Genomic DNA, 24,640 nt, shown 5'->3' with positions numbered 1-24,640 from the left:
TTCAAGGAAGGCTCCAATGGCGACGAGCAAGGAAGTGGGAGGAGGGAGGCGAAACTGATCAGGAATCGGGGATGGATCTATACAGCGGAATTGGGATACTGATAGAAGCACATCTGTGGGTAGCTAGTCCACGGGTTATAAGGACTCTCTTGAGCCCTTAGGGGATGGGAGGTACGAGGGAGGAGGAAGGTGGTCAGCTGATGCATGACCTCCCAAAAAGGGGAGGTTTCGCAGTGACCATAAGGGCTGGACTACTGCGACAACTAATAGAAAGTTCATTGGTGGCACCTAATTTGGTGCTTGCTCTTGACCAATGGACTTGCTTGGATCCTGGATACCTGAGTGAACTTTCAGGTTGAAATGGACCAGGGGGAGGCTCCAAAATGACAGTTGGTGAGAAGAATAGAAGAGATTACTGGGTGGGGAGATACTTAAGACTATTAGACTTATCTAAAAGGGTGACAATAGAGGGTCAAATCATGGCCCAGGTAACACCCAGTTTACACAAAGGAACTTTGCTCTGGCTGAAGATGGTCTTCCTCTTCTTCTGTCTTCTCCTTGGCACCAGTCTTTGTCTTGAGTTCCGTTAGACAAAGAAAGTGGCGGTTGGACGATTAGCCACTCCTGGGGTGGGTAGATTGCTTGCAGGCACAGGTGACATCTGATGTGTACGTGAGCCGTCCGCTTTGCTGGAATGGAGTCAAGCCTGGTAGGAGGATGGCTGCGTGTGGTGTTAGCCCTCCACAGTGGATTCCATGATCAGTGCTTCAAAACAGCTTGCCTGGATACCTCCTGGCGGCACAGTTTCCTCTACTCCATGGCTGCGATGGACATCATACGGAACGATGGGAAACCATCCGTTCTCCTGGTGGGCACTCTTGTACCGGTCTTGAGTGCCTTTGTAACGTTATGGCTGCTTGTACTGCATAAGTCCCTTTTGCCCCTGGATAGGTTTGCTCACACTCTCTGGCCAGACATGTGTGAGTCACTTCTCCAAGTGCTCTGGCAACCAAGCTAGTGATTACGATGGTCTGTAAGGGGGCTTTTCCTCACAATAAGGCTCCAGAAGAATGTTAATACCTTAATATTATGTTCTCTGCTTTAAAAAAAAAGTTACAAAAAGTAATGAAAAAAAATTAACATAGAAATTTGAGAGAAAATTAATTGATGACCTTCAATTTCATTTCTAGGCTCTAGAAAGTGAGTTTGTGTCCTGTCAGCTTCACCAGTGGATTGACCTCATATTTGGCTACAAGCAACGAGGACCAGAAGCTGTGCGGGCTCTTAATGTATTCCACTACATGACATATGAAGGTTCGGTTAACCTTGACAGTATCTCTGATCCAGTGCTCAGGGAGGTAGGTGTTGTCTAGTCTAAGAAAGAATGTCCTACAAAATGTAAATCTTACAGTCATTAATCACAACCTTCATGTTTATTCCAACTATTGAACTTTTGTTATTCTTCACAACAAGGACATCACTGCCAAAATATGTAGACACAGAACAGGCATATGGTCAATAGGAATTATTTACTCTAAGTTGCAATACACTAGTGTATATGTAGTACACTACTGACCGAGATCAAAACCACAATGAAAATATTTGGAGGGTTTTTATGGCCAGAAGGGTTTTGGATTTTTTTTTTAGCATCAACACCCCCCACTTTGCTTCCTAGCATAACTCTTATGACACTGAGAAGAGTTTCGAAATAATTTGTAATACAGGCTGGAGATCTATACTGCCACAGAAAAAACCCCCTGAGAAATGTGCATGGAAGGTGTACAAACTCCCTTAGACATTCCTGAAACAATTCTTTGGATCCCTGCTGTGTTTTTTATTCCCTGGTATATTTTAACTAATTGTAATGAGATATTAAAACATGCAGCATAAGCAGACAATCACATAATTAAAATAAATGAGAAGAGTAAGGGTTTTTTCTTTGTGTACACATAATTCCCTGTAATGCTAAAGTTCATGGTCCAGTGCCTTTCACTAAGGTAGTGAAAGGGGGCCATCTACAAGCAAGGTAAGAGTTTCTGTATTTCAGGGGCTAGGGTTAGAAACTACTGCAATTTGCCACCATATCCTTACTTCAGCAGCCATCTGTGACCTTCTGTTATGGTGAATTTCAAGTGACCCACATGGGCAAGATAAAGCGAATATAGGGAATACAGTAAGGAAGGTGAGTCAAGAAAACTGCTCCCTCGGTCAGCAGATAGAGCTCCGTGCTGGTGGAACAAAGGATCTGCAGGTTCTCATCATTGGCATACATCTGCAACCACTAGTGCAGACAGAACAAAAAGTAAAAAATGCAAGGTGATAGTTGACTCATTTATTATTGTTCAAAATCCCTACATGTTTTGTTATGCAGGCTTCAGCAGGGAGAATCAGAGTATTCACCTGGTGCTGGAATTTGTGCTGTAGCGCTAGACTTCTGCATTCTACAATGGATGTGCTGGAAACTACTTATCTGTTCCAAAGTTCAGCAGTGCTATTGGAGAATTTCCTAACTGTTGTTCCTCTGTGATTCCTTACAGGGTTTTTTGTGTGTTTGGACACATATGTATGCTCTATATGTGGCAAAGAGTTATAACCATAGAATCAAAGAGTTGGAAGGGACCTCCTGGGTCATCTAGTCCAAACCCCTGCACAATACCTAACCCAAGTTACACAAGATGATACAATTAAGAAAGCGTTAATGATAGAAGAGTGGCCATCTGCCTCCTGGTGGGATCTGGGAAGAACTGTGGTGTTGTTATAAAGATGGCTGCTGGAGTTGTTGCAGTTAGGGTCTCTAAGCTCAAGTTGTATTATTAGGGTTGCCAACCAATAACTGGCACACAACAGGAGATGGGGAAAGTACATAGGCAAGGGCACTGGCATCACTTGCAGTGTGACATCACTTCCATGGAAACCTAGTTATGTCACACTGCATGTGCTGGCAATTAAAAAAATTCTCTCAGTGCCCAAAGGAGCAGCTATGGGAAGAGAGGGTCACCAACAAAAGGTCTCCCACCATAGCATAGGGTTGCCAATCCCTAGTTGGGGCAGAGGATCCCCTGTTTTGGAGGCCCTCCCATCACTTAGGGGTTAGCAGAAAGCAGGATGGGGGGAATGTCCATTGGGTGCTCCATTATACCCTATGGAGACCAGTCCCCATAGGGTATAATGGATAATTGATCCATGGGTTTCTGGGGGACTGTTTTTTGAGGCAGAGGCACCACATTTTCAGAATTGCATCTGGCTCCTCTTCTCTAAAAAACCTCCCATGTTTCAAAAAGATGGGACTAGGAGGTCCAATTTTATGAGCCACAAAAGAAGGTGCCCCTATCCTCCATTATTTCCAACGGAGGAAAGACATTTAAAGGTTGCACAGTTTCTTTAAATGTGATGGTGGGAAACCTGGTAACTCTGTGTATTATATGTAAATAAATCTGTTCTGTTTTATCACAAACTGCTAGAATTGGTTCTTTGTGGAACCTGAAGGACCTTTCTAAATTACCAGTATAACACTATATTTATTAAATGAGATTTGAGTTTTTGTTGCTGCCATTAAATGTTTAAAAAAAACCAGCCAAATGAGAACCCTGAAATAAAAAGGGAGAGTCTTTCATGTTAGGATTTGAGTACTGTTTTAGATAAAGCTCTCCCCCTCCCCTTTATTAAGTTTATATACTATGCAGACTGTTCTTCCATGTGCTATTTCCAGTCTTGTCAACTCTTCTTAGTAAAATAATTTTTAAAAGATTACTTCTATCAGTATTAAAGCATTCAGGAAAATGATTCAATTTGGATGAAAAGTGTGAAGATGCAACAGCTGCTAGACGAGTGTTCCTGTAGCAAAGCCACATACACAAGTTTCCATTCCCCATGATATTTGCCATCTGTTGTATGCAAAACAAGCAATAATTTATACATCGTCAAAAGTGGAATACTTTTGGCATTTTGCTCTTAAACCCTGTAGCCTGAAAACTTATAGATGGCAGTCTCAAAAAATATATGCTTTAAGCCATGTTAAGGTTCATAAAGGTTGTACTGTTTATATGGTTTTAATTTTATGCATCATGCAATGCTAGGAACGCCCCCCTCCAAATGCAGAATTGCATGAATCATAGGTAGTTGCATAGAATATTTTATAGAGATGTAGAGAGAATTCTTGGTCTCTCATTTTCATGTAGTATTTTTGCCTGTTTCCTTGCATGTGCAAATTAGCTTGCTAGGCACCATGATGACAAAGCATTGTTTTTACTGCCTGATGAAGCCTAAAAGCTACTGAAAATCCAAAATGTCTCTCTCTCTTTCGCTCTCTTAACTGCACAAAGAAATATGATAAAAATACCTATCCATTAGACCTAGTTTTTAAAATTCTTTCTAATTAAAACAATTGCTTCATAAGTTGCAGAATTGATACTGTAGTTAAAAGGAGACATTAAAATGCTGGCACAATATGTGCTTACACCTCTATATCATTGTTATACATAAATTCCAACAGTTCACTTATGCATTATTATTTATAGTATGTGGTCCCAATTTGAATAAAGTATATGCAGTCATGTGGGAGAATCTTTTGTACAGCTGAAAATTTCTTTGACATTTTCAGTGAAGTAAACCTCACTGCCAAAGAAACAAGCTGTTGTTCATAAGAAGTGCCATGGTAAAAATTTCAAGTAAACATAGCCACTGACTATGTTTTAAATAACTATAGTCAACAACACAAATACAAATATTAGTATTGGTAATATTTCTATTTATGTTCTGTTTTCAGAATTTCCTGAAAACTTATAGATGGCAGTCTTTGAGTCTTATGCATTTCCATAGGATAGGGAAACCTGAGAAAGCCCAAATTGTTTCTTTTGGATAATTTTGACCATGGGTTTTGTCACCGTAGTGAAACTGGGAAAAGAAAATCATAATTAGATTTGTTGCTATCACTAGTATAAATTTGCATCCCCCAGTTCTGTTGTTCAAAAACTGTACAATTAAGGATACAATTTATTCCTTGGTACCCGTACAAGTTATTTTTTTCCACCTGTTTATGGTACAATATCAGCAAGCCAAGAACAGAAGGAATTATTGTGTCTTCTATACAAGGTCAGAAGAACAAATGGTTATTCATTTTGGAAGATTTCATATTCCATCTACCCATCTTTATGCCTTCCTATAGAACTATCAATGCAATCCTAAGGGTACTTTCCTAGGACTAAACACCACTGAATAGACCTCAGTAAGATTCTGAGTAGAATTGATTAAGGTGACACTGCAAATGGTGCCATTTTATTTACAACATTTATACTTCACTTTTTTACATGATCAAGTCCACCAAGGCATCTAACAATTAAAATAGCAAAATAGGAAAGGAAAGGTCCCCTGTGCAAGCACCAGCTGTTTCCGACTCTGGGGTGACATTGCTCTCACAATGTTTTCATTGCAGACTTTTTATAGGGTGGTTTGCCATTGCCTTCCCCAGTCATCTATGCTTTCCTCCCAGCAAGCTGGGTACTCATTTTACCGACCTCAGAAGGATGGAAGACTAAGTCAACCTCAAGCCGGCTACCTGAAAACCCAGCTTTCGCCAGGGATCGAACTCAGGTCATGAACAGAGCTTAGGACTGCAGCTTTAACACTCTGCGCCACCGGGCTCTCTAAAATAGCAAAATAAAATACACCAATTAAAACATTTAAAATTCATCATTATAAACAGTTGGAACACATAAAACCAGTAAAATACATCTTAAAACCAACTAAAATGGAGCTAAAATTCATATATAAAAATTTCAGTGAATTAAAACACAAGGCAGGAAGGAGGGATCATTGAGGTAATACCAGTCAGTACAAAAAACCTCTTCACTCGCTGGCAGAAGATAGTGCTAGAAGCAGATAAGCAAACACCCTTGGGAGGCAGTTCCTTATTTTGAAACCACAACCAACAAAGAGGCCATCTTTCAAGCTGCCATCCATCTAGACTCAGAGTACTGGAAGCAGGTGTTCAGAAAATTACTGAAGAGATCAGGTAGATTTATTCAGGAGTAGGCAGTTCTTAGGGTATATGCATCCCAAACCATATAGGGCAGGGGTGGCCAACAGTAGCTCTCCAGATGTTTTTGCCTACAACTCCCATCAGCCCCAGCCTGCATGGCCAATGGCCGGGGCTGATGGGAGTTGTAGGCAAAAAACATCTGGAGAGCTACCATTGGCCACCCCTGATATAGGGCTTTAAAGGTCAACATCACCGTGGATCGGAACCAGAAAAATACTGGGAGCCACTGTAGGTGGAACAAGACTGGAGTGATATAGTCTTTACGACCCACTGAAATCAACATTCTACAGCGTTCTCTACCAATTTAAGTTTCTAAACACTTTTCAAAGTCAGCCTCACATAAATCGCATTGAAATAATCTCATCTATGTTACCAGGGCATGCACCACAGTGGCCATATCTGCCTAGAACCCTGCCCATCTCCTTCAAATGGAATACAGTCCCATTCAGAGCAGGAGACACCTAAATGCCTGGGTTATTCTTTCTGCCTACCAGTAGCATTTCCATCTTGTTAGGATTAAGCTTACATTGATTAGACCACTTTCACCCCAAAACTGCCTCGTCACTGGTTGACAGTTCTTAAAGTCTCCCTGGGATGAGCTAGAAATGTCAGATAGAGATTAATGCCATCCACAGCCCAAGTGTCCTCACCCAGCAGCTTCATATAGGTGTTGATAAGCATTGGGGATAAGATAGAATCCTCTTGGACTACATGGACCAGGAGCCAAGGAATCAGTCAGCATTCACCCAGCACCATCTTCTGACAACTACCTTTAAGGAAGATCAAACCCACCTCAAAATGGTTCCTACCCGTCCTAGCTCTGAACAGTAATACAGAAGGACACCTTGGCCAATAGTATTAAAAGCTGGAGAGATATTCAGGGGATCAATGGGGTTGCAGTCCCCCATCAGTCTCTGAACACAGGTTATCCACTAGGATGAACTGGGCTGTTTCAATATATATCCAGGCCTTAGGCCAATCTGAAAATGATGCAGATAGTTCATTTGATCCAGGAAACCTTGAAATTGTCCAGATACCACCATTTGATAAGTAGAAGCTTGTATACGGTATAAAAGAGGGCTGGATCCAACCCAGCAAGAACAGCGACTATAGTAAAAAAAAAACAACAATCCTCACCTTTTAATAGTGCATGTTGCTTTCTTTGCACCATTATTTCAACAGTAATCCATACATTAGCTTTGTAAAGTAGTCTGCTACTATTATTCTTATATAAAACCAGTGTTAAGTTAAACTAAAATTAAAGACCACTGCTGATGTTATTAGTAAACTCTCTGATCTGTGGGGATTCTTTAATTTTGAAATATAAAATCCCTGTCGGGATGGCATCTAGATTATGTTCTTGCAAGCCCTGCAGTGCTGCATTTGCAGCTACATAATTGCTTAACTGCATAACTGTTGCCTTGCTGTGGGGATAGAGATTAACTGCAACACCTAATGTGTGTACGAGCTCAGCAGTTAACTAAACAAGTAGAACTTCAAGATGCCTTTTTACCTTACACAGCTCAAGATAGCTTACAAATTTAGTCCTATCAATGAGAATATTTTGCATATGCTACCTCATGTACATTTTATTTTACTTTTTAATATATTTTAAATATCCCCGATATTATAGTAATGTATTACAAAAAGTGATGGCCAGGTTGTCTTTTTTTAATTTCATACAAGTTTGTTCTGGGAGTGGGAGATTTTGAGAGACTTCCTATGCATTTCAATGGAGGGAACCTACTAGCGTGTGCATTCTTTTGTAAAATGAATTGAAATTGATGGAGATACCTGTATATACAGAACTGGATGCATATTTGAGCATTATATTTGAGCCTTTGTTGCAAGCAGAATAAGTTTTTTATCACAGGGATAATTTTATTTATTCTGCCTATGTCAAAACTTTATTCATGGTACATAGTACACGGGGAGGAGCTCAACTGTTGTCACACATGAAAACAAAATAGAAGTGTTACTAACTGTAGTCTCAGGATATAATATTTTCAGGTATGCCTATATAGTTCTGATTTCCTTTATTTAAAAAAAAACCTAGAGAAATTTCATAAAGTAAAAGCTGAAAATTTAATGAACAGCTCAAGGATATTGATTCATTCTTGCTTGACAGGTGAAATCATGGCTGCAGCACTAACCACAGCAATTATGGCATTAAAATGTCAAGAAATTAGAGGTCAGAATAACAGATAATTTTCTTCCTTGTGTCAGATTAAAAATTGACATTCTTTGACAGCACAGGATCTCTAGCTGAGAAAATTATGACAGCTTAACTCGTCTTGCTCTTGTAAAGCAGTAATTGATAATGAACTTTACCATGACAGCCTTCTCCTGTGGAGAAACATGACAGAACATCCTTGGTACAAAGCCTGTATCTCTTTTTAATATGTAAACAGCAGTTATATTGGACATTAGATGTTATTTGGAATTGTTTTTTACTGTTGGTGTATATCATAATCCAAACCTGTTTTTGTGGACTGGTTCAGCTGTCTTTAGGTGCCTTGTATTAAGAAATCTAATTTTAAAAACAAAGACATAAAAAACACACCCACTCCACCCAATGGTTTTAATGTATTTTTTCTTTAATATGTATACTTATAGGCATCCTAAAACTGGTCACTTTTTACAAGGCAACTATTTAGAAGATTTCATTTGCCTTCACAAACATTGTACAATTCCTGTATAGAGAGAGGCCTGTCCTGGAAATCATCAAAATTATCTGAAGTACTTTTTTTTTTAATGCACAGGTGAAATTTCTAGGCATGTTCCAATGACCTGGAGAGTTCTTGGGACTATAAGACTGGAATGTTTTCTTTCTGGTGGTCTTGTTAATTGTTCTGTAAAATTTCACTTTACAAATTGAGCTACAAGAAATTGTGGCCAATTTTTCAACAACAACAACAACAAAACACCCTGTCACTTTCAGAAAAGGAACACCTATTCCTACACTGCTCACATCTTTTTTTCTAGGAAAATTCTTCACAAGGCATGACATCTGTTTATACTAAAATAATTTAACACAGTGATGTCCATAATAGTTTATCACTCCAGCACAACTAAAGATTAAAATCGCTAAATGGCAATTGTTGGTTTGATTCCCCAAATGTAATTAAATTTGTCAGATACCTCATTGAAAACAGACTTTGTATATGCTTACAAGGTTAGTATTTCAAGTACACTGTTTATTTTATTTACTTGTTCTTGTTTCAAGTATTTGCCAGACCTTCATCTCTGTTCATTAAATGCAGACTGATTATCCTTAGTAATGTTTTTAAAAGCTAGTGAAGGATTAGATTTGACAATTGTTCTTTCATATACTACACTTTTTTCTATATTCACAGTGCAGTCCTAAGCAGAGCTGTATCCTTCTATCTGCATTGAAGTCAAGGGGCTTAGAAGAGTATAAGTCTGTTTAGTATTACACTGTTAGTTGTGGGTATACAATTTCAATTTGTGGTATGTTGCAGATTCAGTGAAAGAGAGTTCAGTTTTTCCAAGCCTGAGCACTAGTTTTTATAAAATCAGGATCTAAGAATTAGTAATTCATAGCATAATTGATCAGGAATTTCTCCTGCACACCTCCACTGAAATGATCATGCCCTCAAATGGTTTGCATTAGTTTCCACAGACTTGTGCTGGAGAACTTCCTAGTGAATTATGTTCTCCGTTCCTTGTTATAGTTTTCTGTCAGAAGACTTGACCACCTGACTGGCAACATACATGGCCAACTGAAAAAAAAAATAGTAGCAGTTGACAGTTGGTTGCCATGACCATCCCCTAAACCTTAAAAGATGCATTTTCTGTCAGCTAGCATGGGCTATGCAATATCAGTTTCATTTAAAGGTATCCAGCATAATTAAATCATATTAAGTGGCATTATATGTTTTTGGCCTTGATGTTTTTTCATGTTAACCCTCATTTCAGGGTTTTAGTTTTTAGGTTTTGTTTTCTTTATCTCTTTGTTTGATCTGACAAGAATAACAAATCATCCCTTAGGATCTAAAATACTGAAATATGCCCACAGGAAACATAGGTTCTACTTTTTCTTCCCCTTGCTGGAAAAACTCTGTGCTGCTGCAGAGGGTTGACATGATAGGGCTGTCAAGACCCAACAAGACAGATAAATTTTAACAAAATAGACGGGATGCCAGCCTTCTGCAGCAGCTAACATGGCCTGTATACATATCAGTCAATCTATATAAATCAGCCAATAAAAGTATTTCATGATCAAATCACCTAGTATATTTATTATTTAGTATAATCTGAGAATGCTGTTTACTTTCCTAGATTCACATTTTTTTTGGTTTGTTGGTTTTGGGGGTTGGTTGTTTTGTTCTCATGGTGTTTTTTTTTTCATTTATCTGACAGGAGTATCAAACTTTATCCCTTCAGAACTCTTTCAGCTGAACTGTATTCTCTGTACTGATCACTTAAATATTCAATTGCCAAGGTGCTTCCATACCCAGAGGACTGGCCTGCTCTCCAGTTTTTACAGAAAGCATTTGTGGTTGTTGATAAAGAATTTGGAAGATTAGGGCTACAATTCTATGCACTTGGGACTAAACTACATGTGATTTAGTAAGATATACCCCATAGGGAATACCAGATTCCAGGTGGCACATGAGAATCTCCCAGAATTACAACTGATCTCCAGACTACAGATATCAGTTCCCCTGGAGAAAATGGATACTTGGAAGGATGACCTCTGTGGCATTGTACTCCAGTTAGCTACCTGCCCTCCTCAGGCACCATCCCCAAATCTCCAGGAGTCTCCCAACCTGGATCTGGCAATCCTACTCCCCCATCTCTTGCCAGTGGCCGGGGGAGGCCTGGCAACCCTAACTCCTGAGTAAACTTGGATAGGATTGGTTTGCATGGATTCAACAGAAGTTCAGAACTAACCCTCATAAAAATGTGTGTCTGCCATTCTCCCTTAGACATCAGTCAGTGATTTCTTCACCGTTCCAAATCATGAAACATCAGATCATACGCTTCTGACTCCAGTAGTGGGGAAAGCTCCTCAGCTCTCAGGTCAGCCACATATCGGTTTGGTGGGGGGAGGCTTTAAATTAAAATTTTAGCCTTTCTCTCATGTTCTCTTCCTTTCTCCACTTATAGCTAGCCATAAACTTAGATAACAGAAGAGAAGCAAGGGGGAATTTACCTTTTAATGTTGTTTTAATTCTTCATTCTATGACTGGGCAGCTCAGGATGTTTCCTTATGTTGTAGCTGGGATAACATGGAGATGGCAGAAAATATCCTAGCCACAGCTCAGTAGCGGCGTGAGTTATCTCCTATGTTTGAAGGGGCTTACTGAAAGTTGCAGATGGAATACAATGTCTTCCACTGCCCTCTTTACTGGTGGGAACAGACTGGCCATGGCCCCAAATATCTGGACATTTCCCACTGCAAGTACTGTCTCTGTTACAGGCACAGTTCTCATCTTGCGCCTGGCTGAATTGTAGTAACTTCATGCATCAATAGCAAAAAGGAGAAGCTGCAATCAACAGAGACTGGTGATGGGGTGTGAACTGGCAGAGACTGACCAAGAGAGAGATCTTGGGGTCGTGGTAGATAACTCACTGAAAATGTCAAGACAGTGTGCGATTGCAATAAAAAAAGGCCAACGCCATGCTGGGAATTATTAGGAAGGGAATTGAAGACAAATCAGCTAGTATCACAATGCCCCTGTATAAATTGATGGTGCGGTCTCATTTGGAATACTGTGTGCAATTCTGGACACCGCACCTCAAAAAGGATATTATAGCACTGGGAAAAGTGCAGAAAAGGGCAACTAGAATGATTACAGGTTTGGAACACTTTCCCTATGAAGAAAGGTTAAAACGCTTGGGGCTCTTTAGCTTGGAGAAATGTCGACTGCGGGGTGACATGATAGAGGTTTACAAGACTATGCATGGGATGGAGAAGGTAGAGAAAGAAGTACTTTTCTCCCTTTCTCCTGTGGCAGTGAATTCCACATGTTAATCACCCTTTGGGTGAAGAAGTACTTCCTTTTATCCGTTTTAACCTGTCTGCTCAGCAATTTCATTGAATGCCCACGAGTTCTTGTATTGTGAGAAAGGGAGAAAAGTACTTCTTTCTCTACTTTCTCCACCCCATGCATAAACCTCTATCATGTCACCCCGCAGTCGACATTTCTCCAAGCTAAAGATCCCCAAGCGTTTCAACCTTTCTTCATAGGGAAAGTGTTCCAGCCCGTTAATCATTCTAGTTGCCCTTTTCTGGACTTTCTCCAATGCTATAATATCCTTTTTGAGGCATAGCCAGCTTCAAGAGGGGGTTAGATAAAAATATGGAGCAGAGGTCCATCAGTGGCTATTAGCCACAGTGTGTATATGTGTGAGTGTGTGTGTGTGTGTGTATATATACATACATTTTTGGCCACTGTGTGATACAGAGTGTTGGACAGGATGGGCCATTGGCCTGATCCAACATGGCTTCTCTTATGTTCTTATGAGACTGTGACTGCAACAAAACTTCCTTCAGCCACTCCATATTAGGACTGGAAACGCCATAAACAGTTTTGGTTGGGTATTGCAGATTGTGAAATATGATACACAGGGCAGCCAATTAAGTGCTGGGAAATTCATGGAAGCTTGGTTGGGAGTGGAGCCTGGAGAGGGCAGGGTTTGGGATGAAGAAGGATCTCAGTAGGGTATAACCTCCAAATCAGTGATTTTCTCTGTGGGAACTGATCTCTGTCATCTGGAGAGTAATTGTAATTCTAGAAAATTTTCAGGCCCCACCAGGAGGCTGGCAAGGCTTCCTCTGGAGTTGGTCCTAATTGAACTGGCACAGTTAAGTGTGTTGCGTTATTTTTGATTATCGCATACAAGTCTCAGGGACAAAACAAGCAGAACAAACAGTGCTAATTAATTAATAGCCTAAAATCATATCACTACATATAGACAAGAATTCAATAATTCTATTCAAATAGAATTATACACAGGACATTACCTTAGCCCATATTGTTATAACAGAGGACAGAAACTTGGCTACCTGTACAGAGATTCTTTGGTCAACCCCAGCCAATAGAATTTTAAAACTCTGCTCAGAAACCAGTTTTTATCAACCAAAATGCATTCCAGTAAGTAACAGAATCATAGAGTTGGAAGGGACCTCCAGAGTTATCTGGTCCAACCCACTGCACAATGCAAGAAATTAACAAATACCCCTCTACACCTCCAGTGACCTTTGCTCCACACCCATTCACCTCTTGGATTTGGGCACACACACTGTTTTGAATTTGCTGCTTAGAATTCAGGCATGCAGTCAGTGGTCACCCCTCTCCCTCCCCTCCTTCAAGATTTAAAGGGCCCTCCAGCTGATTGGTGGGCCATGTGCTCCCGCTGATCAGCTGGAGGGCCCTTTAAATCTCACAGGAGAGGGGAGAGGGGTGGCCATTGGTGATCACTGTTGGAAGCAGGCCTTCCCTTTTTCGCCAGCTGACTGGCAGCAGCCAGGAGCCCATGAAATTGGGGGATCTCCCGCTCCCATCTGGGGACTGGCATCTCTAGGCTATAAAAAAGAATGTTTAAATTGCTCCAGTCTCCCTTTTGGCTTTTGCTACAGTTGATGACTGGGGAAGTCAATGGCAAACCACCCTGTAAAAAGTCTTCCATGAAAATGTTGTGATGTGACATCACCCCAGCACCAGAAACGACTGGTGCTTGCACAGGGGACTGCCATTTTCAACACAGTCATCAAAAATAACGTTTTTCCTATTGCTTAGTTAATAAATTGGTGAGAGGCTGTTCCAAAGGAGATTATGTTGGTTTTATCAATATTTATAGCCATTTTATTTTTAGAACAATACCTAAAATGCCTGCAAGTCTCTCTTTAATCCACCTTTGTCAATAAAGTAACTATCATATATCTACATATAATAATTTAGAAATTCTTTCATTATCCAGCTTAGGAGCATGTAAATTCCCTTCTTAAAAATGTGAATTACATCACTTAAATACAGATTAAAGAGCAGAGAAGCCAGCACACATCTTTGCCATATGCATACACAAAATGTCACAAGTAAGAGAACAAAATAATTACCATGTACTTACATTGTTGTATTATGATGAAGTGACTTGAGTAAAAATAATACCCTAGAATCTATGTTGTAGTTTTGGAGTTTAAACCACCTTTTAAAAATGTAATATCTTGTCAAATGCAGCCTGGAAATTAATGAAAGCCACTTAGGATACAGTATGGCCTTTAACATATGTACAAGTAAGTTTAGAATACAGCAATTATCAGTAGTTGATCTACCCTTTCTAAATCCTGATTGCTCTCAATTTATTGTATATAGAGATTCAGCCCAGTCTGACAGAAGCATAAGTCAGTATTACACATGAAGTTTTCATATAATCAACAACAAATTTACAGGTCTATAATTACTGGGGTTACCCTTTGAACAAAAGATAATAGATTAACAATAGATTTTCACTGAGCAATTGGCATTATTCCTGAAGAGTTTCTTAAAGTGAATAGATGAGCAAATAAGGGAATCAACCATTGAAAGCCATTCATATTTCTGTGGGCATATAGTCACCTCTTAGAGCTTTGTTAATTTTTAACCTGGCAATTAATTTTTCTCTATAGGTTCTTGAGGCTGGAGACCAATCTGGTAACTTGACTGTAGTAGAAGCAGAACTAACCTTGCACAGCAGTTGAAAAGAGCTGCAAGGTGCTGTTCCCACTCTAAAGCTATAATGTGATAATTTAATGGGGAATAAGGATTAAAGGAACAGACTTGTCACAAATAGCACAAAGAAGGGACTGTATTTAAAATATACATATATCCAGTGCTGTTAATAAATATATGTGAAAGAGAGAAATATTTTTCTAGCTAATCTGCATGTATCGTTCACAATTTTATAAACTTTTATCAGATCCCTACAGGTTTGCATTCATAATACATAGATTTATCAGTTCAAAATATGCCACTAGAGTTTAATGTATATATTATGTTTTAATGTATATAGTATAATTATCTTTTACATTTACCAGGGCTACAAAAGAATATTGTTTTGAATGGTTTTAAGAGTCAGAAAGGCCTATAAATACTATTGGTATCTATTGCCTTTTCACCATCTGCTACTTCAAAACATGAAGTATGCACAACCTGTTTCCAAAAGCTTTGTCTTTATTTCACTTGTTACTGCGTTCTGTTTACAGATAGTAATTTTTGATTTTCAGAAATTAGTAGCAAACATTTTAGTATTCATTTTAAAGTAATATTTTGCTCTAGGGGAAATGAAGGAAATTACTGACAGATTTTTGTGACGAAAATAACTAGAACTTCTTTTTTTACTCTATTAGCACAGATTTTAGTTATATTACACTCATTACCTCAGCATAAATTACCTATTATTCTACAATGTTTTGCAGTTGTCAAGCTATTGCAATGAAAATTGCTAGGCAATTAGCCATTTCTGTTAGAAAAAAAAGCAAAGTTGATCATTTTAACTGCTTTCAACATATTGATAACATCCCTCTTTAATGCCCTTTTAAAGCCAGCACATACAATATGCTCCTGTTGTTTTATATTGTAATATTATGCAGTGGTGTCATATCTAAATTCCTTGAAATAACTTTGGATTTCTTTAAAGGTTTATTAAGTTTTACATATCACCAGGCAAAGTGGACTTGGCAAGGGAGGAAAATACTAAATCGTGGCTAAGCTTGTAGTGTCTTTCACTACATGTTTTATTGCCCACTTTGATATCAGTTTCAGGCAGTCTGCCCATGCCCATTATAGGGCCAGTAGAGTTAATTTATCTGAATAGAGTATGGACACATGGCTACACAGATTAAGGGAAAGGCTGCTTTGTTGGTTGCAGGAGCATTGGCAGGAGTGTGGAGGTGGGTAACTGCCCACCCTCTTCTGGTGGTTTGGGCACTGGGGTAGATCCTTTGGGGGCGAGACTGTTCCTGAATGCCTACCTCTAGTACACAAACAGTCCTACCCCTAGTACACAAACAGTCTACAGAATCAAAGATAACAAATGTTCAAAAATGTAATTTCTATTCAAGGTTTGATACATCTTATAGTAATGTCAATGAAAAGTGTAACAAGAAGTTGAAGCTGCTTCCCAGCTAACAATATGAGATGTCTGGGATCTCAAGACCATCCAAGTCCCTCCCCACTGCAAACAGCATCGGGGTGGCAGGTAGATGTGGAGAGCAAGGGAACAATGGAAGCTGGATGCTCCTGCTGATCAGCTGATCCGCTCTTGGCTAACAAGTGTAAGAAATGGAGAGGGGATCAAACACTGCAACAGGAAAGGGTGGGTGGCAACACATGCAGCGATGAGACTGCAGCCAATTCTCCCTCCAGGGAAGGAGAGAAAGACAGGGAGCCCTTGCAGAAACTACTCCCCACCCTTCAGGGCAGGTGCAGCAGGGAGTGAGAAGAGGTTTCTGGTTGAGGCTCAACTGGCACCACAGCTGCCCAGTGAGAGGTAAAAGTCTCAGAAAAGGGAGATCAGGGAACACTGTCCCACCCATCCCTGTAAGAGGTAGGGTCAGGCAGGAGGCTGGAGCACTATAAATGGAGGGTCTTCCTGAAGAATAGGGAGGAAACAGGCAGGCGTGTCCCACTTTGGGGAGCAAGCCAGCCAGGATGCAGAAGGGTGCAAGTGACTTAACCTCCATCACTAATTCTGAGGTCTGGGAAGCTGGAAGAAAGGACAGAGCAATGGCTGAAGGACATCATCCTGGGGTCATAAGGAGGGTGCTTCTCATGAGGAAATGCAGTGTGTGAGGAATATTACATCAAGAAAAGCTAATTGGCAATTGAGCCCTATTCAGAACTACTATGGTCATACACTTTTTTCTTAATATCTTATTGTCTAACTACCAGAGTTCCTCTTGTTTCTTCCAAAGGGAAATGAATAAACTAGAAATAGATGTCCTGTGTCTGTATTACAGTGGCTGGCTTCTGAAACCCTAGATTCTCTCCTGTGATTATGATTCACATGGGGTTAGGGAAGTATGCAAAGGATCACTTGCTGGAAAGATTCTGGACTGTTGCGGTTGCTAGTAGCAATATAATAAAATTTCAAACTTCCTCTGACATACTAAAGTTTCAATATTATTTTTCTATGCCAAAACAGGAAACCTGGACTAGTGCCAGTGTAGTAGAAATATATGTTTTTATTTCTCAGTAGTCAAAATGGTGAGGAAAATTCAGCAGGAAGAATATTCAATGGATTTTGCAGAACAGTAGCTGAACAAATGTAGGGTTTTCATTTTGATATACTGGAATTCATCAAAAAGAAAGAACACTTTAACCTCTATGTCCTAGTGTTTTTCTAGTATGCTTCTTGTACTGACGGATCATAAAATTGCATTTAAAATTTTAATATCGCTTTATGTATATAAAGTGAGAAAAATATGGACATTATATACTTTGATTTATTGACTGTGTCGGTTTCTCTGTCCCAGGCATTAAAAATAATGATTTACATGATTGTGTTTTATTTCTATAATAAGACTGAAACACACACACAAAAAGCCACCATTAAAATACATGATCAAGTAGCTCTCAAAGGTTTGTCTGGTAGTTTGTGCTAACACCCTCCCTGTTTCTTCCTTGTCCCACAAAGTATATTCATAGATAGAAAGCAAGGGGAACTAACCCCCCCCCCCCCGGTTATTTACTGTTTCTAAATGTATATGTGAAGTTAATTTATACATGAGAAGAAAACAAGAATATATGTTATCAATTTGTTTCCATCTTGTGAGAGATTTTTTTTGTTAGTAGCCACTGTTTCTCTTTTCCATATTCAATGGTATTAATACAAAAGAAGACCAGCCCAGGTTTTTCTAGCTGCTTCAGTAGGAGTGGGGTTGGGGGGGCTGGAGAGAAGTGGTAGAGGTACTAAACTGTTTGCATAATCAGACTACTAAAAATAAAATTTAAAAATACAGTAGAAAATAAATATCTCCTAAATATTAACTTCTCATTGGCCAGCTGGTTCTGTGCACCCAAAGTAGCTTTGGATGTAAGTCTCTTATATAGCAATCTCACACCCTACCCTAATCCACAGCATGACAAAATGTTTATTTTAAAGTGGAATCTGCATATCCAAAACCAGGGCTTTTTTTCTGGGGGAACGCAGTACAACTACAGCCTTTGCAAGGGTAGGAGATCAGTTAAAATGATCTACCCCCATAGCCTGATGGTTCTGTTTTATTTTCAGATTATTTTAGATTATTCTTCTGATATGATTATCAGTTCAGTCAATGCCCCAGTTGACCTCTGCAGTGAAGAAATGACTTGGGCAACTTACATGATCGCTTCTAGGTAGGACAACTAGGTAGGGCTCTCAAGTCTAAGAGCCTAGACTGACCCCTGGTTTACTGAGGCATGGATGATTAAAAAACAAGAGAAACTGCTTTAAAAGACAGCAAAGAAAGAACAAAACTGACAGAGAACCAGCTAAAGTTCATTCTAAGGATGCAATCTATTTGGCTCAATCTAGTCATGCCTCCCATCTGGATTTAATGTGTGCAATCACATGAGCACATTTGCCCCCACCCCACTCCACCCCGAGTCCTGCCCATACCCACCTCATTTTAGGATGGGCTGGGACTGGATTAAATAGCTTAAATAGGAACTTCCCGGTAGCAAACCACTAAAGCATATGTAGAGCACCTTTCCTGGCTATATGAATGGCTGGGTGTATGCTGCACCCACCCCACATACGCATGCGCAGTGTGAATGCTTCTCTTTGTGTGAGTGTGTGTGTGCGGCCCATGCCTCTCCTGGCAGCGGGGCAGGGGCTGTGTGAATGCCAAGGCACAGATCAAAGAGAACTGGCTTTTTCAGAGTCAGGATACTGCCATGCCAAATCTGTCATGTGATCCCACCCTCAGTCTATTCCATGGTTCTAGAAGGCTGTAAATGCCTCTCTGTGAGAGGGGGTGGCCACCATTGCTTTGATGTGAGCAGTAGTGCATCCTGGATTCAGGACAACTGAATAACTACCACCCAGTCTCACAGATACCATTCCTGAGCAAGGTGATTAAATAGTGGCTGGGCAAATTTAGGGGTTCCTGAATAAAGTGGATTGTTTGGATCTGCTCCAATCGAATTTCAGGCCTGGTCATGGGACTGAAATGGCCTTGTTCACCCTGGAGGATGACCTGCACCAGGAGATGGACAGGGGGAATGCAACTGTGTTAATTTTCCTGGACCTCCTGGCAGCTTTCAATGCCATCCACCATGGTATCCTTCTGGACAACCTTCCAGGGCTGGGACTGGGAGGCACTGTTAATTTCATTCCCACCTCAAAGGTAGAAACTACTGCTCTGCCCCTTGCCTATGGGGTCCCGCAACATTCTGTCTTGTCCCCCATATTTTTCAGCATCTACATAAAGCCACTAAAAGATGTCAGCCAGAGATTTAGGCTGAGTTGCCACCAATCTGTGGATGACACTCAGGTCTAACTTATACTTCCAGTAGATCCCAGGGAGACTGTGGAAGCCATGAACAAGTGCCTGAAGGCAGTTTGGGATGGATTAGGGGTAACAAGCTGAAACTTAATCCTGGTTCCTGACTAAACAGAGGCGCTAATGGTGAGGAAAAGGTTTGACCCAGGTATTGAGATCCAATCTGTTCTGGATGGGGTAGACAGCTTGGGGCTGCTGCTGGAACTGAGCCTGCTGTTGGATAAACAGGTGACAGCAGTACAGTGTATGCTAATAGAGTCTGAACTTGCTGAGACTTAGAGGGAAAGAGATCTTAGGGCCATAGTAAATAGTTCAATGGAAGTGTCTGTCCAGTGTGCTGCAACAGTGAAAAAGGCAAGTTTTATGTTGGGGATTATTAAGAAAGTGACTGAAAATAAAATGGCCAATATTGTAACACCTTTGTATAGAACTATGGTTAGCCTATTCACCATTAACTATGGTTACTGTATGCAATTCTAGTCACCAGGTCTCAAAAAGGACACTGCAGAACTGGAAAAAGTACTGAAGAGGGCAACCAAGGAGTGTTTGGAGCACCTGTCAGGAAAGGCTCAAGAGTCTGAGACTTTTCAGTTCAGAAAAGAGATGACTAAAGGGGGTGGGGGTAGATTTGAGGTTTATAAAATTATGCATGGGGTGGAGGAAGTTGATAAAGAGAACCTTTTCTCCATTTTCCAAAATGCTAGAACTCAAAGGCATCCAACGTAGCTGACAGTAGATTTAGAACAGACAAAAGGAAATAATTCTTTATACTTTGAGTGGTTAAAATGTGGAATTTGCTGACAGAGGATGTAGTAATGGCCACAGGCATAGACAAGATTGGACAGATTCATGGAGGATAGGTCTATCAGTGGGTACTAGTCATGGTAACTAAAGGGAACCTCCACATTCAGACAGTAGTTCTATACCGTTAACCATAGGAGAACAGAAAGGAAACTGAAATGAAAAATGAAATATCAGTTATATCAAAAGCTGAATGATATTCACTAAACAGGGCCAAAATAATTGGAAAACTTCAATTGTTGTTAGGGATTCTAACATTTTGGTATTTAAATACTATGATGACATAAGGATCCATTTCATGCTCTTGTCAATATCTAATAATGTAGAAGAATTTGTTTATAGGAAAAACACCATAGGAGAAAAATACAGGAGAAATCTACCTGAACTTTCAAGCTGAACAAATTAGTCTAATTGAGCTGTATTAGAGTCATTCATTGAGTCCTTTTAAGGAGAAAGGCAGACTAAAAATTAATTTAAAATTTTGCTAGTTAAAATATGAAAGATTGCTTGGGTGGTCATAAATAAGACTGAATAAACCCTGGAAACATTGTATGACTGCTAGAGAACATCCAATTACAAGTAGCTTAGTGTCATTAGGATTTGCTTGATGGGCTGTTTTTTATGAAGGAATGAAATCCCATAATAGAATATTTGGAAGAACTCTGAAGTCTAAGGCCTCATGAAGAAAGACTTTCATGTATATAACTTTTCTCTGCCTTTTTATATGTATTTATGAATCAGCATGATGTCCAAAGTATGTACTGTGTCTCCATCTGAAAAAATTTTCAATAAAAATAATGTTACAAATCTTGTGGATTGCATTACAAAGTTCCATTTATCCAGATCTCAAAAGAGAACAAGGTGTAAGAGATAAAAACATTCAATGCAAGAGTAAGAGTTCCCAAACATAAATAAAAACAGACAAAAAATCCTAAAGGCATTGAGTTAGCGTATTTTTTTAAAAAAGTGAATTCCTCACAAATTAACATAGCATGCTTTAATCCAGTAATTTTTAAAACTGCTACTGAACTCTTTAAATAAAAATTTAACTAGGCAGCTGTATGCAATTGCTGTTCACTTCATGAGCAGCAAAAACATTTTTATGAGGAGAGGAGGTATTTTCAAACCAACATTAAAGCTTTCTGCTTGCAAGTAATTTAAAGTTTTCATTTTGCAATTTTAGCATTTAATTTTTAAGAGAATAAGATTCTTTTTCAGACAGCATCTTCTGAGTTTCTTAAAATGTAATTAAAACCAGAGCTGTTTCTCATAGTCAATCAAAAGCAAATTGATGAGCAGATAGTGGGAGGGCCTGAGGAAATGTGGTATGCCTGTTCACAGGTAACTCCTTACAGTTACAGCCAGTGGCAGACTGGGTCTAAAAATATTGGTTGCCAGGAGACATAGGGGGCCCACCCACAACTATAAGGCTATCATTTAATTTTTGTAATAAATAAATAAATTTTCAAAAAAAATGCATAAGTGGAAAAAAGGTACAATTAAAACTTTTGCAAAATAACGATATATATTTTAGTAATTACAGTGTACATACATTGTACATATCACTGGCCGTATTTAGTAGATACTAAATGTAAATACAGATTGCATTTTCTCCAGGGGAGGCAATCTCTGCCAGCTGAAGATCAGTTGTAAAAGCGGGAGATCCCCAGGCCCCACCTGGAGGCTGGCAACCCTAGATACAATGTAAATTTTAGTTGCATTACAGTAATAATACTGGAACCTCTATTATATTTTCAAGCTACTAAAAGGTCATTAACATTTTTAACATATTGCCTAATGTTTAAGGGGACCCACTTCATCAGGGGCCCACAGGGCCCACTTGCCATTGGGCAAGCTGACACCCTGGCCAGTCCGCCACTGGTTGCAGCAGAATTTTTTTTTGTGAAAGCAGGCTTCTTGTTAATATATCAGGCACGTCTGAAGGCAAATCAAATGCAGAGGAAAGGACAGCCATCTACTGACCCTCCAACTGTATTGTAGCTCAAATATTTTCAAAAGTAAAATTATAGAGTTATGCCATTTTGTTACATTTGCTAAAACTACTATGGTTGAGCAATACTGCTGTGTGAAGCAGAAATACAGTAGTTTAACAGTAAGCATGCTGACAGCAGTTATTCTTAGCAATTATGATGCCTTCATCTTCCCTCTGCTTTCATTTTTTTCCATTTGTTATATCTTAATGTCCTCAGATTAAATAATTGTGCCTTTCTTGAATTATTCTACCATAATAGTGGTAAACTACATTGTGTGTATGTTCAAAGACATATGGTGCCTCAATTGGAGAACATAAAAAGGAGAACCAGGAAAGACTTCTTCCAGAGATTCGAGTGTGGGATCCACAGCAAATTAAGATTGACATAATTTAGTTTGATAGGCCTTTTGGTCTGTGAAGCACCAGCAAGGACTGCCAAGAATAATTTGCTCCTTCAGAAGCAGAAATGTCAAAGCATTTAATATTTAAAGAATATATACTATTGGTAGAGTGTAGAGGTTAGGTATACTTGTGTAATGTCCTGAATGCTGTGTTTGTATGTGTGTGTGTAAATCAAGTTGCAGCTGATTTATGACTATTCCCCTGGGGTTTTTCAAGGCAAGAGTCATTCAGAAGTGATTTGCCATTGCCCGCCTTTGCAACCCTGGACTTCTCTGGTGGTCTCCCATCCACATACTAACCAGTGCCAACCCTGTTTAGCTTCCGAGATCACATGAAATCAAGCTAGCTTCAGCTATCCAGGTCAGCGCCCTGAAGTTCTGAGGCCATTGCTTTTCACAAGTACATAATTATGTGCTGTATTAAAACAGCTTGATTAAACACTACTGAACTGCACTCAGGGCCGGACTGCCCACTAGGGGAATTAGGCCATCACCTAGGGTGCTGATGGTCTAGAGGTAAAGAATTGTATCGTGGCAGTGGGGGGGCCACCACCCCTGTGTGCCTCTCAGAGTCTCTGTGCCAGCGGCTGGGTTTTCTTCCTGCTTTTGCACCCTGAGCTGCAAAAACAGGAACTTTCCCCATGCCTCTTGGAGTCTCTAAGAGGTGTAGGTCAGTGGGGCTTTCTTCCTGCTTTAAACCCCTTCTCTGGAGTCACACCACAGTGGTGCCCTGATCTCTCCATTCTGTCCTATGGGCCTCTGTGTGTCCTATGGGCCTCTATGTGTGTGTGAGAGAGAAAGAGAGAGAGAGAGAATGGGGGAGGGTGCAAGTAGATAGCCTTGCCTAAGGTGCCCAACAGTCTAGATCTGGCCTTTTCTCCACTGGGATGTGAGAACCACAAGCCAAAGACACATACATCCTTGAGTATTTACATTAAACATTTAAAAATTAAAAATATATTTATGCAAATAAAATGTCCCATTTCACTTTATATTTCTATCAAGTAATTTTATGAAATAGGAAAGAACAAGAGGAGTCATGCAAGGACTTGTGAGGTTAATTTCCCTCTCCCCTGCTTACCTTTTTCCCTTCCTTGAAAGTCCCCATAGCGGCTCCCCCTCTTTCCTGCCTCTTCTTCTTCCCATCAAGCAGCCAACCTAACATTATTTCCCCCAAAAGTGGGGGAGTGGAAGGAGGGAGGAAAAGGCAACCTGCCTAACCAATTGACAAGGTGCTTTTCCCCTCACCTCAGGCAAGTCTCAGGCAGTCTAGGCTTCCCTTGTCTCAGGCAGGCTGAGTACCTCCATCACCTCAGTTTGGGCTCAGCCAGGACCCATGCTCTGCAGTGCTTGGCAAGGCTCAGCTAGGCAACATCATCTGCTTTGGCTTTCCTTGTGTGGGGCACCCCTGGGTGCTTCCCTCTGCCTTGTTTTGCCTCACTCAGGATTTGGTTGTGTGCTGCCCTCTGCCTTGCTTTGCCTTGCCAGATTTTGGCCAGTCTGGGTACCCCCCTCTGCTTGCCTCACCTCGTGCAGGGCTTGGCAGGGCTCAACCAGGCACTGCCATCTGCTTTGGCTTTCCTCACATACTGCTTGGATAGTTAGCCACCCCTTGTCTTGACTTGCTTCATATGGGCCCAGCTGGGTACTGCTCTCTGCCTTCCCTTGTCCCACCAGTAGTGTTTAGCAAGGCCAGGCACCTCCTTCTGCCTTGCTTCACCTTGCATGGGGCTGGATTGGGCAGACCATTGCCTTGCGTAAAACAGACCTAGAAAGAGCCTTGTTTCCACCCCCACTATTTACTGACAAAAATCAAGCTTGTTGTGGTTTCTCAGCAAATATTTGATTTTTCTGCAAACTGGGGATGTTTTTCAGGTTTGCAGAAAGATCTGTCTTGTCCATTCATGGGTCTAGTC

At 40.2% G+C, this 24,640-nt stretch overlaps 1 protein-coding gene across 8 annotated transcripts in view; it reads left to right on the top strand.

The window, feature by feature from the left end:
* The window catches only part of NBEA (neurobeachin), a 581,951-nt gene that overhangs the window by 498,053 nt on the left and 59,258 nt on the right, over positions 1–24,640 (top strand). For all 8 annotated transcript variants that reach the window (XM_060234688.1, XM_060234693.1, XM_060234692.1 and 5 more), the window contains one exon: positions 1,191–1,358. In XM_060234688.1, the coding sequence (XP_060090671.1) occupies positions 1,191–1,358 (168 nt within the window). The remainder of the gene's footprint in view (positions 1–1,190; positions 1,359–24,640) is intronic.

The sequence above is a fragment of the Heteronotia binoei genome, chromosome 3 (genome assembly GCF_032191835.1).
Source record: "Heteronotia binoei isolate CCM8104 ecotype False Entrance Well chromosome 3, APGP_CSIRO_Hbin_v1, whole genome shotgun sequence".
In the NCBI taxonomy this organism is placed as follows: Eukaryota; Metazoa; Chordata; class Lepidosauria; order Squamata; family Gekkonidae; genus Heteronotia; species Heteronotia binoei.
Note: the sequence above shows the minus strand (reverse complement) of the source record. Positions and strands in the feature narration are given on the sequence as shown.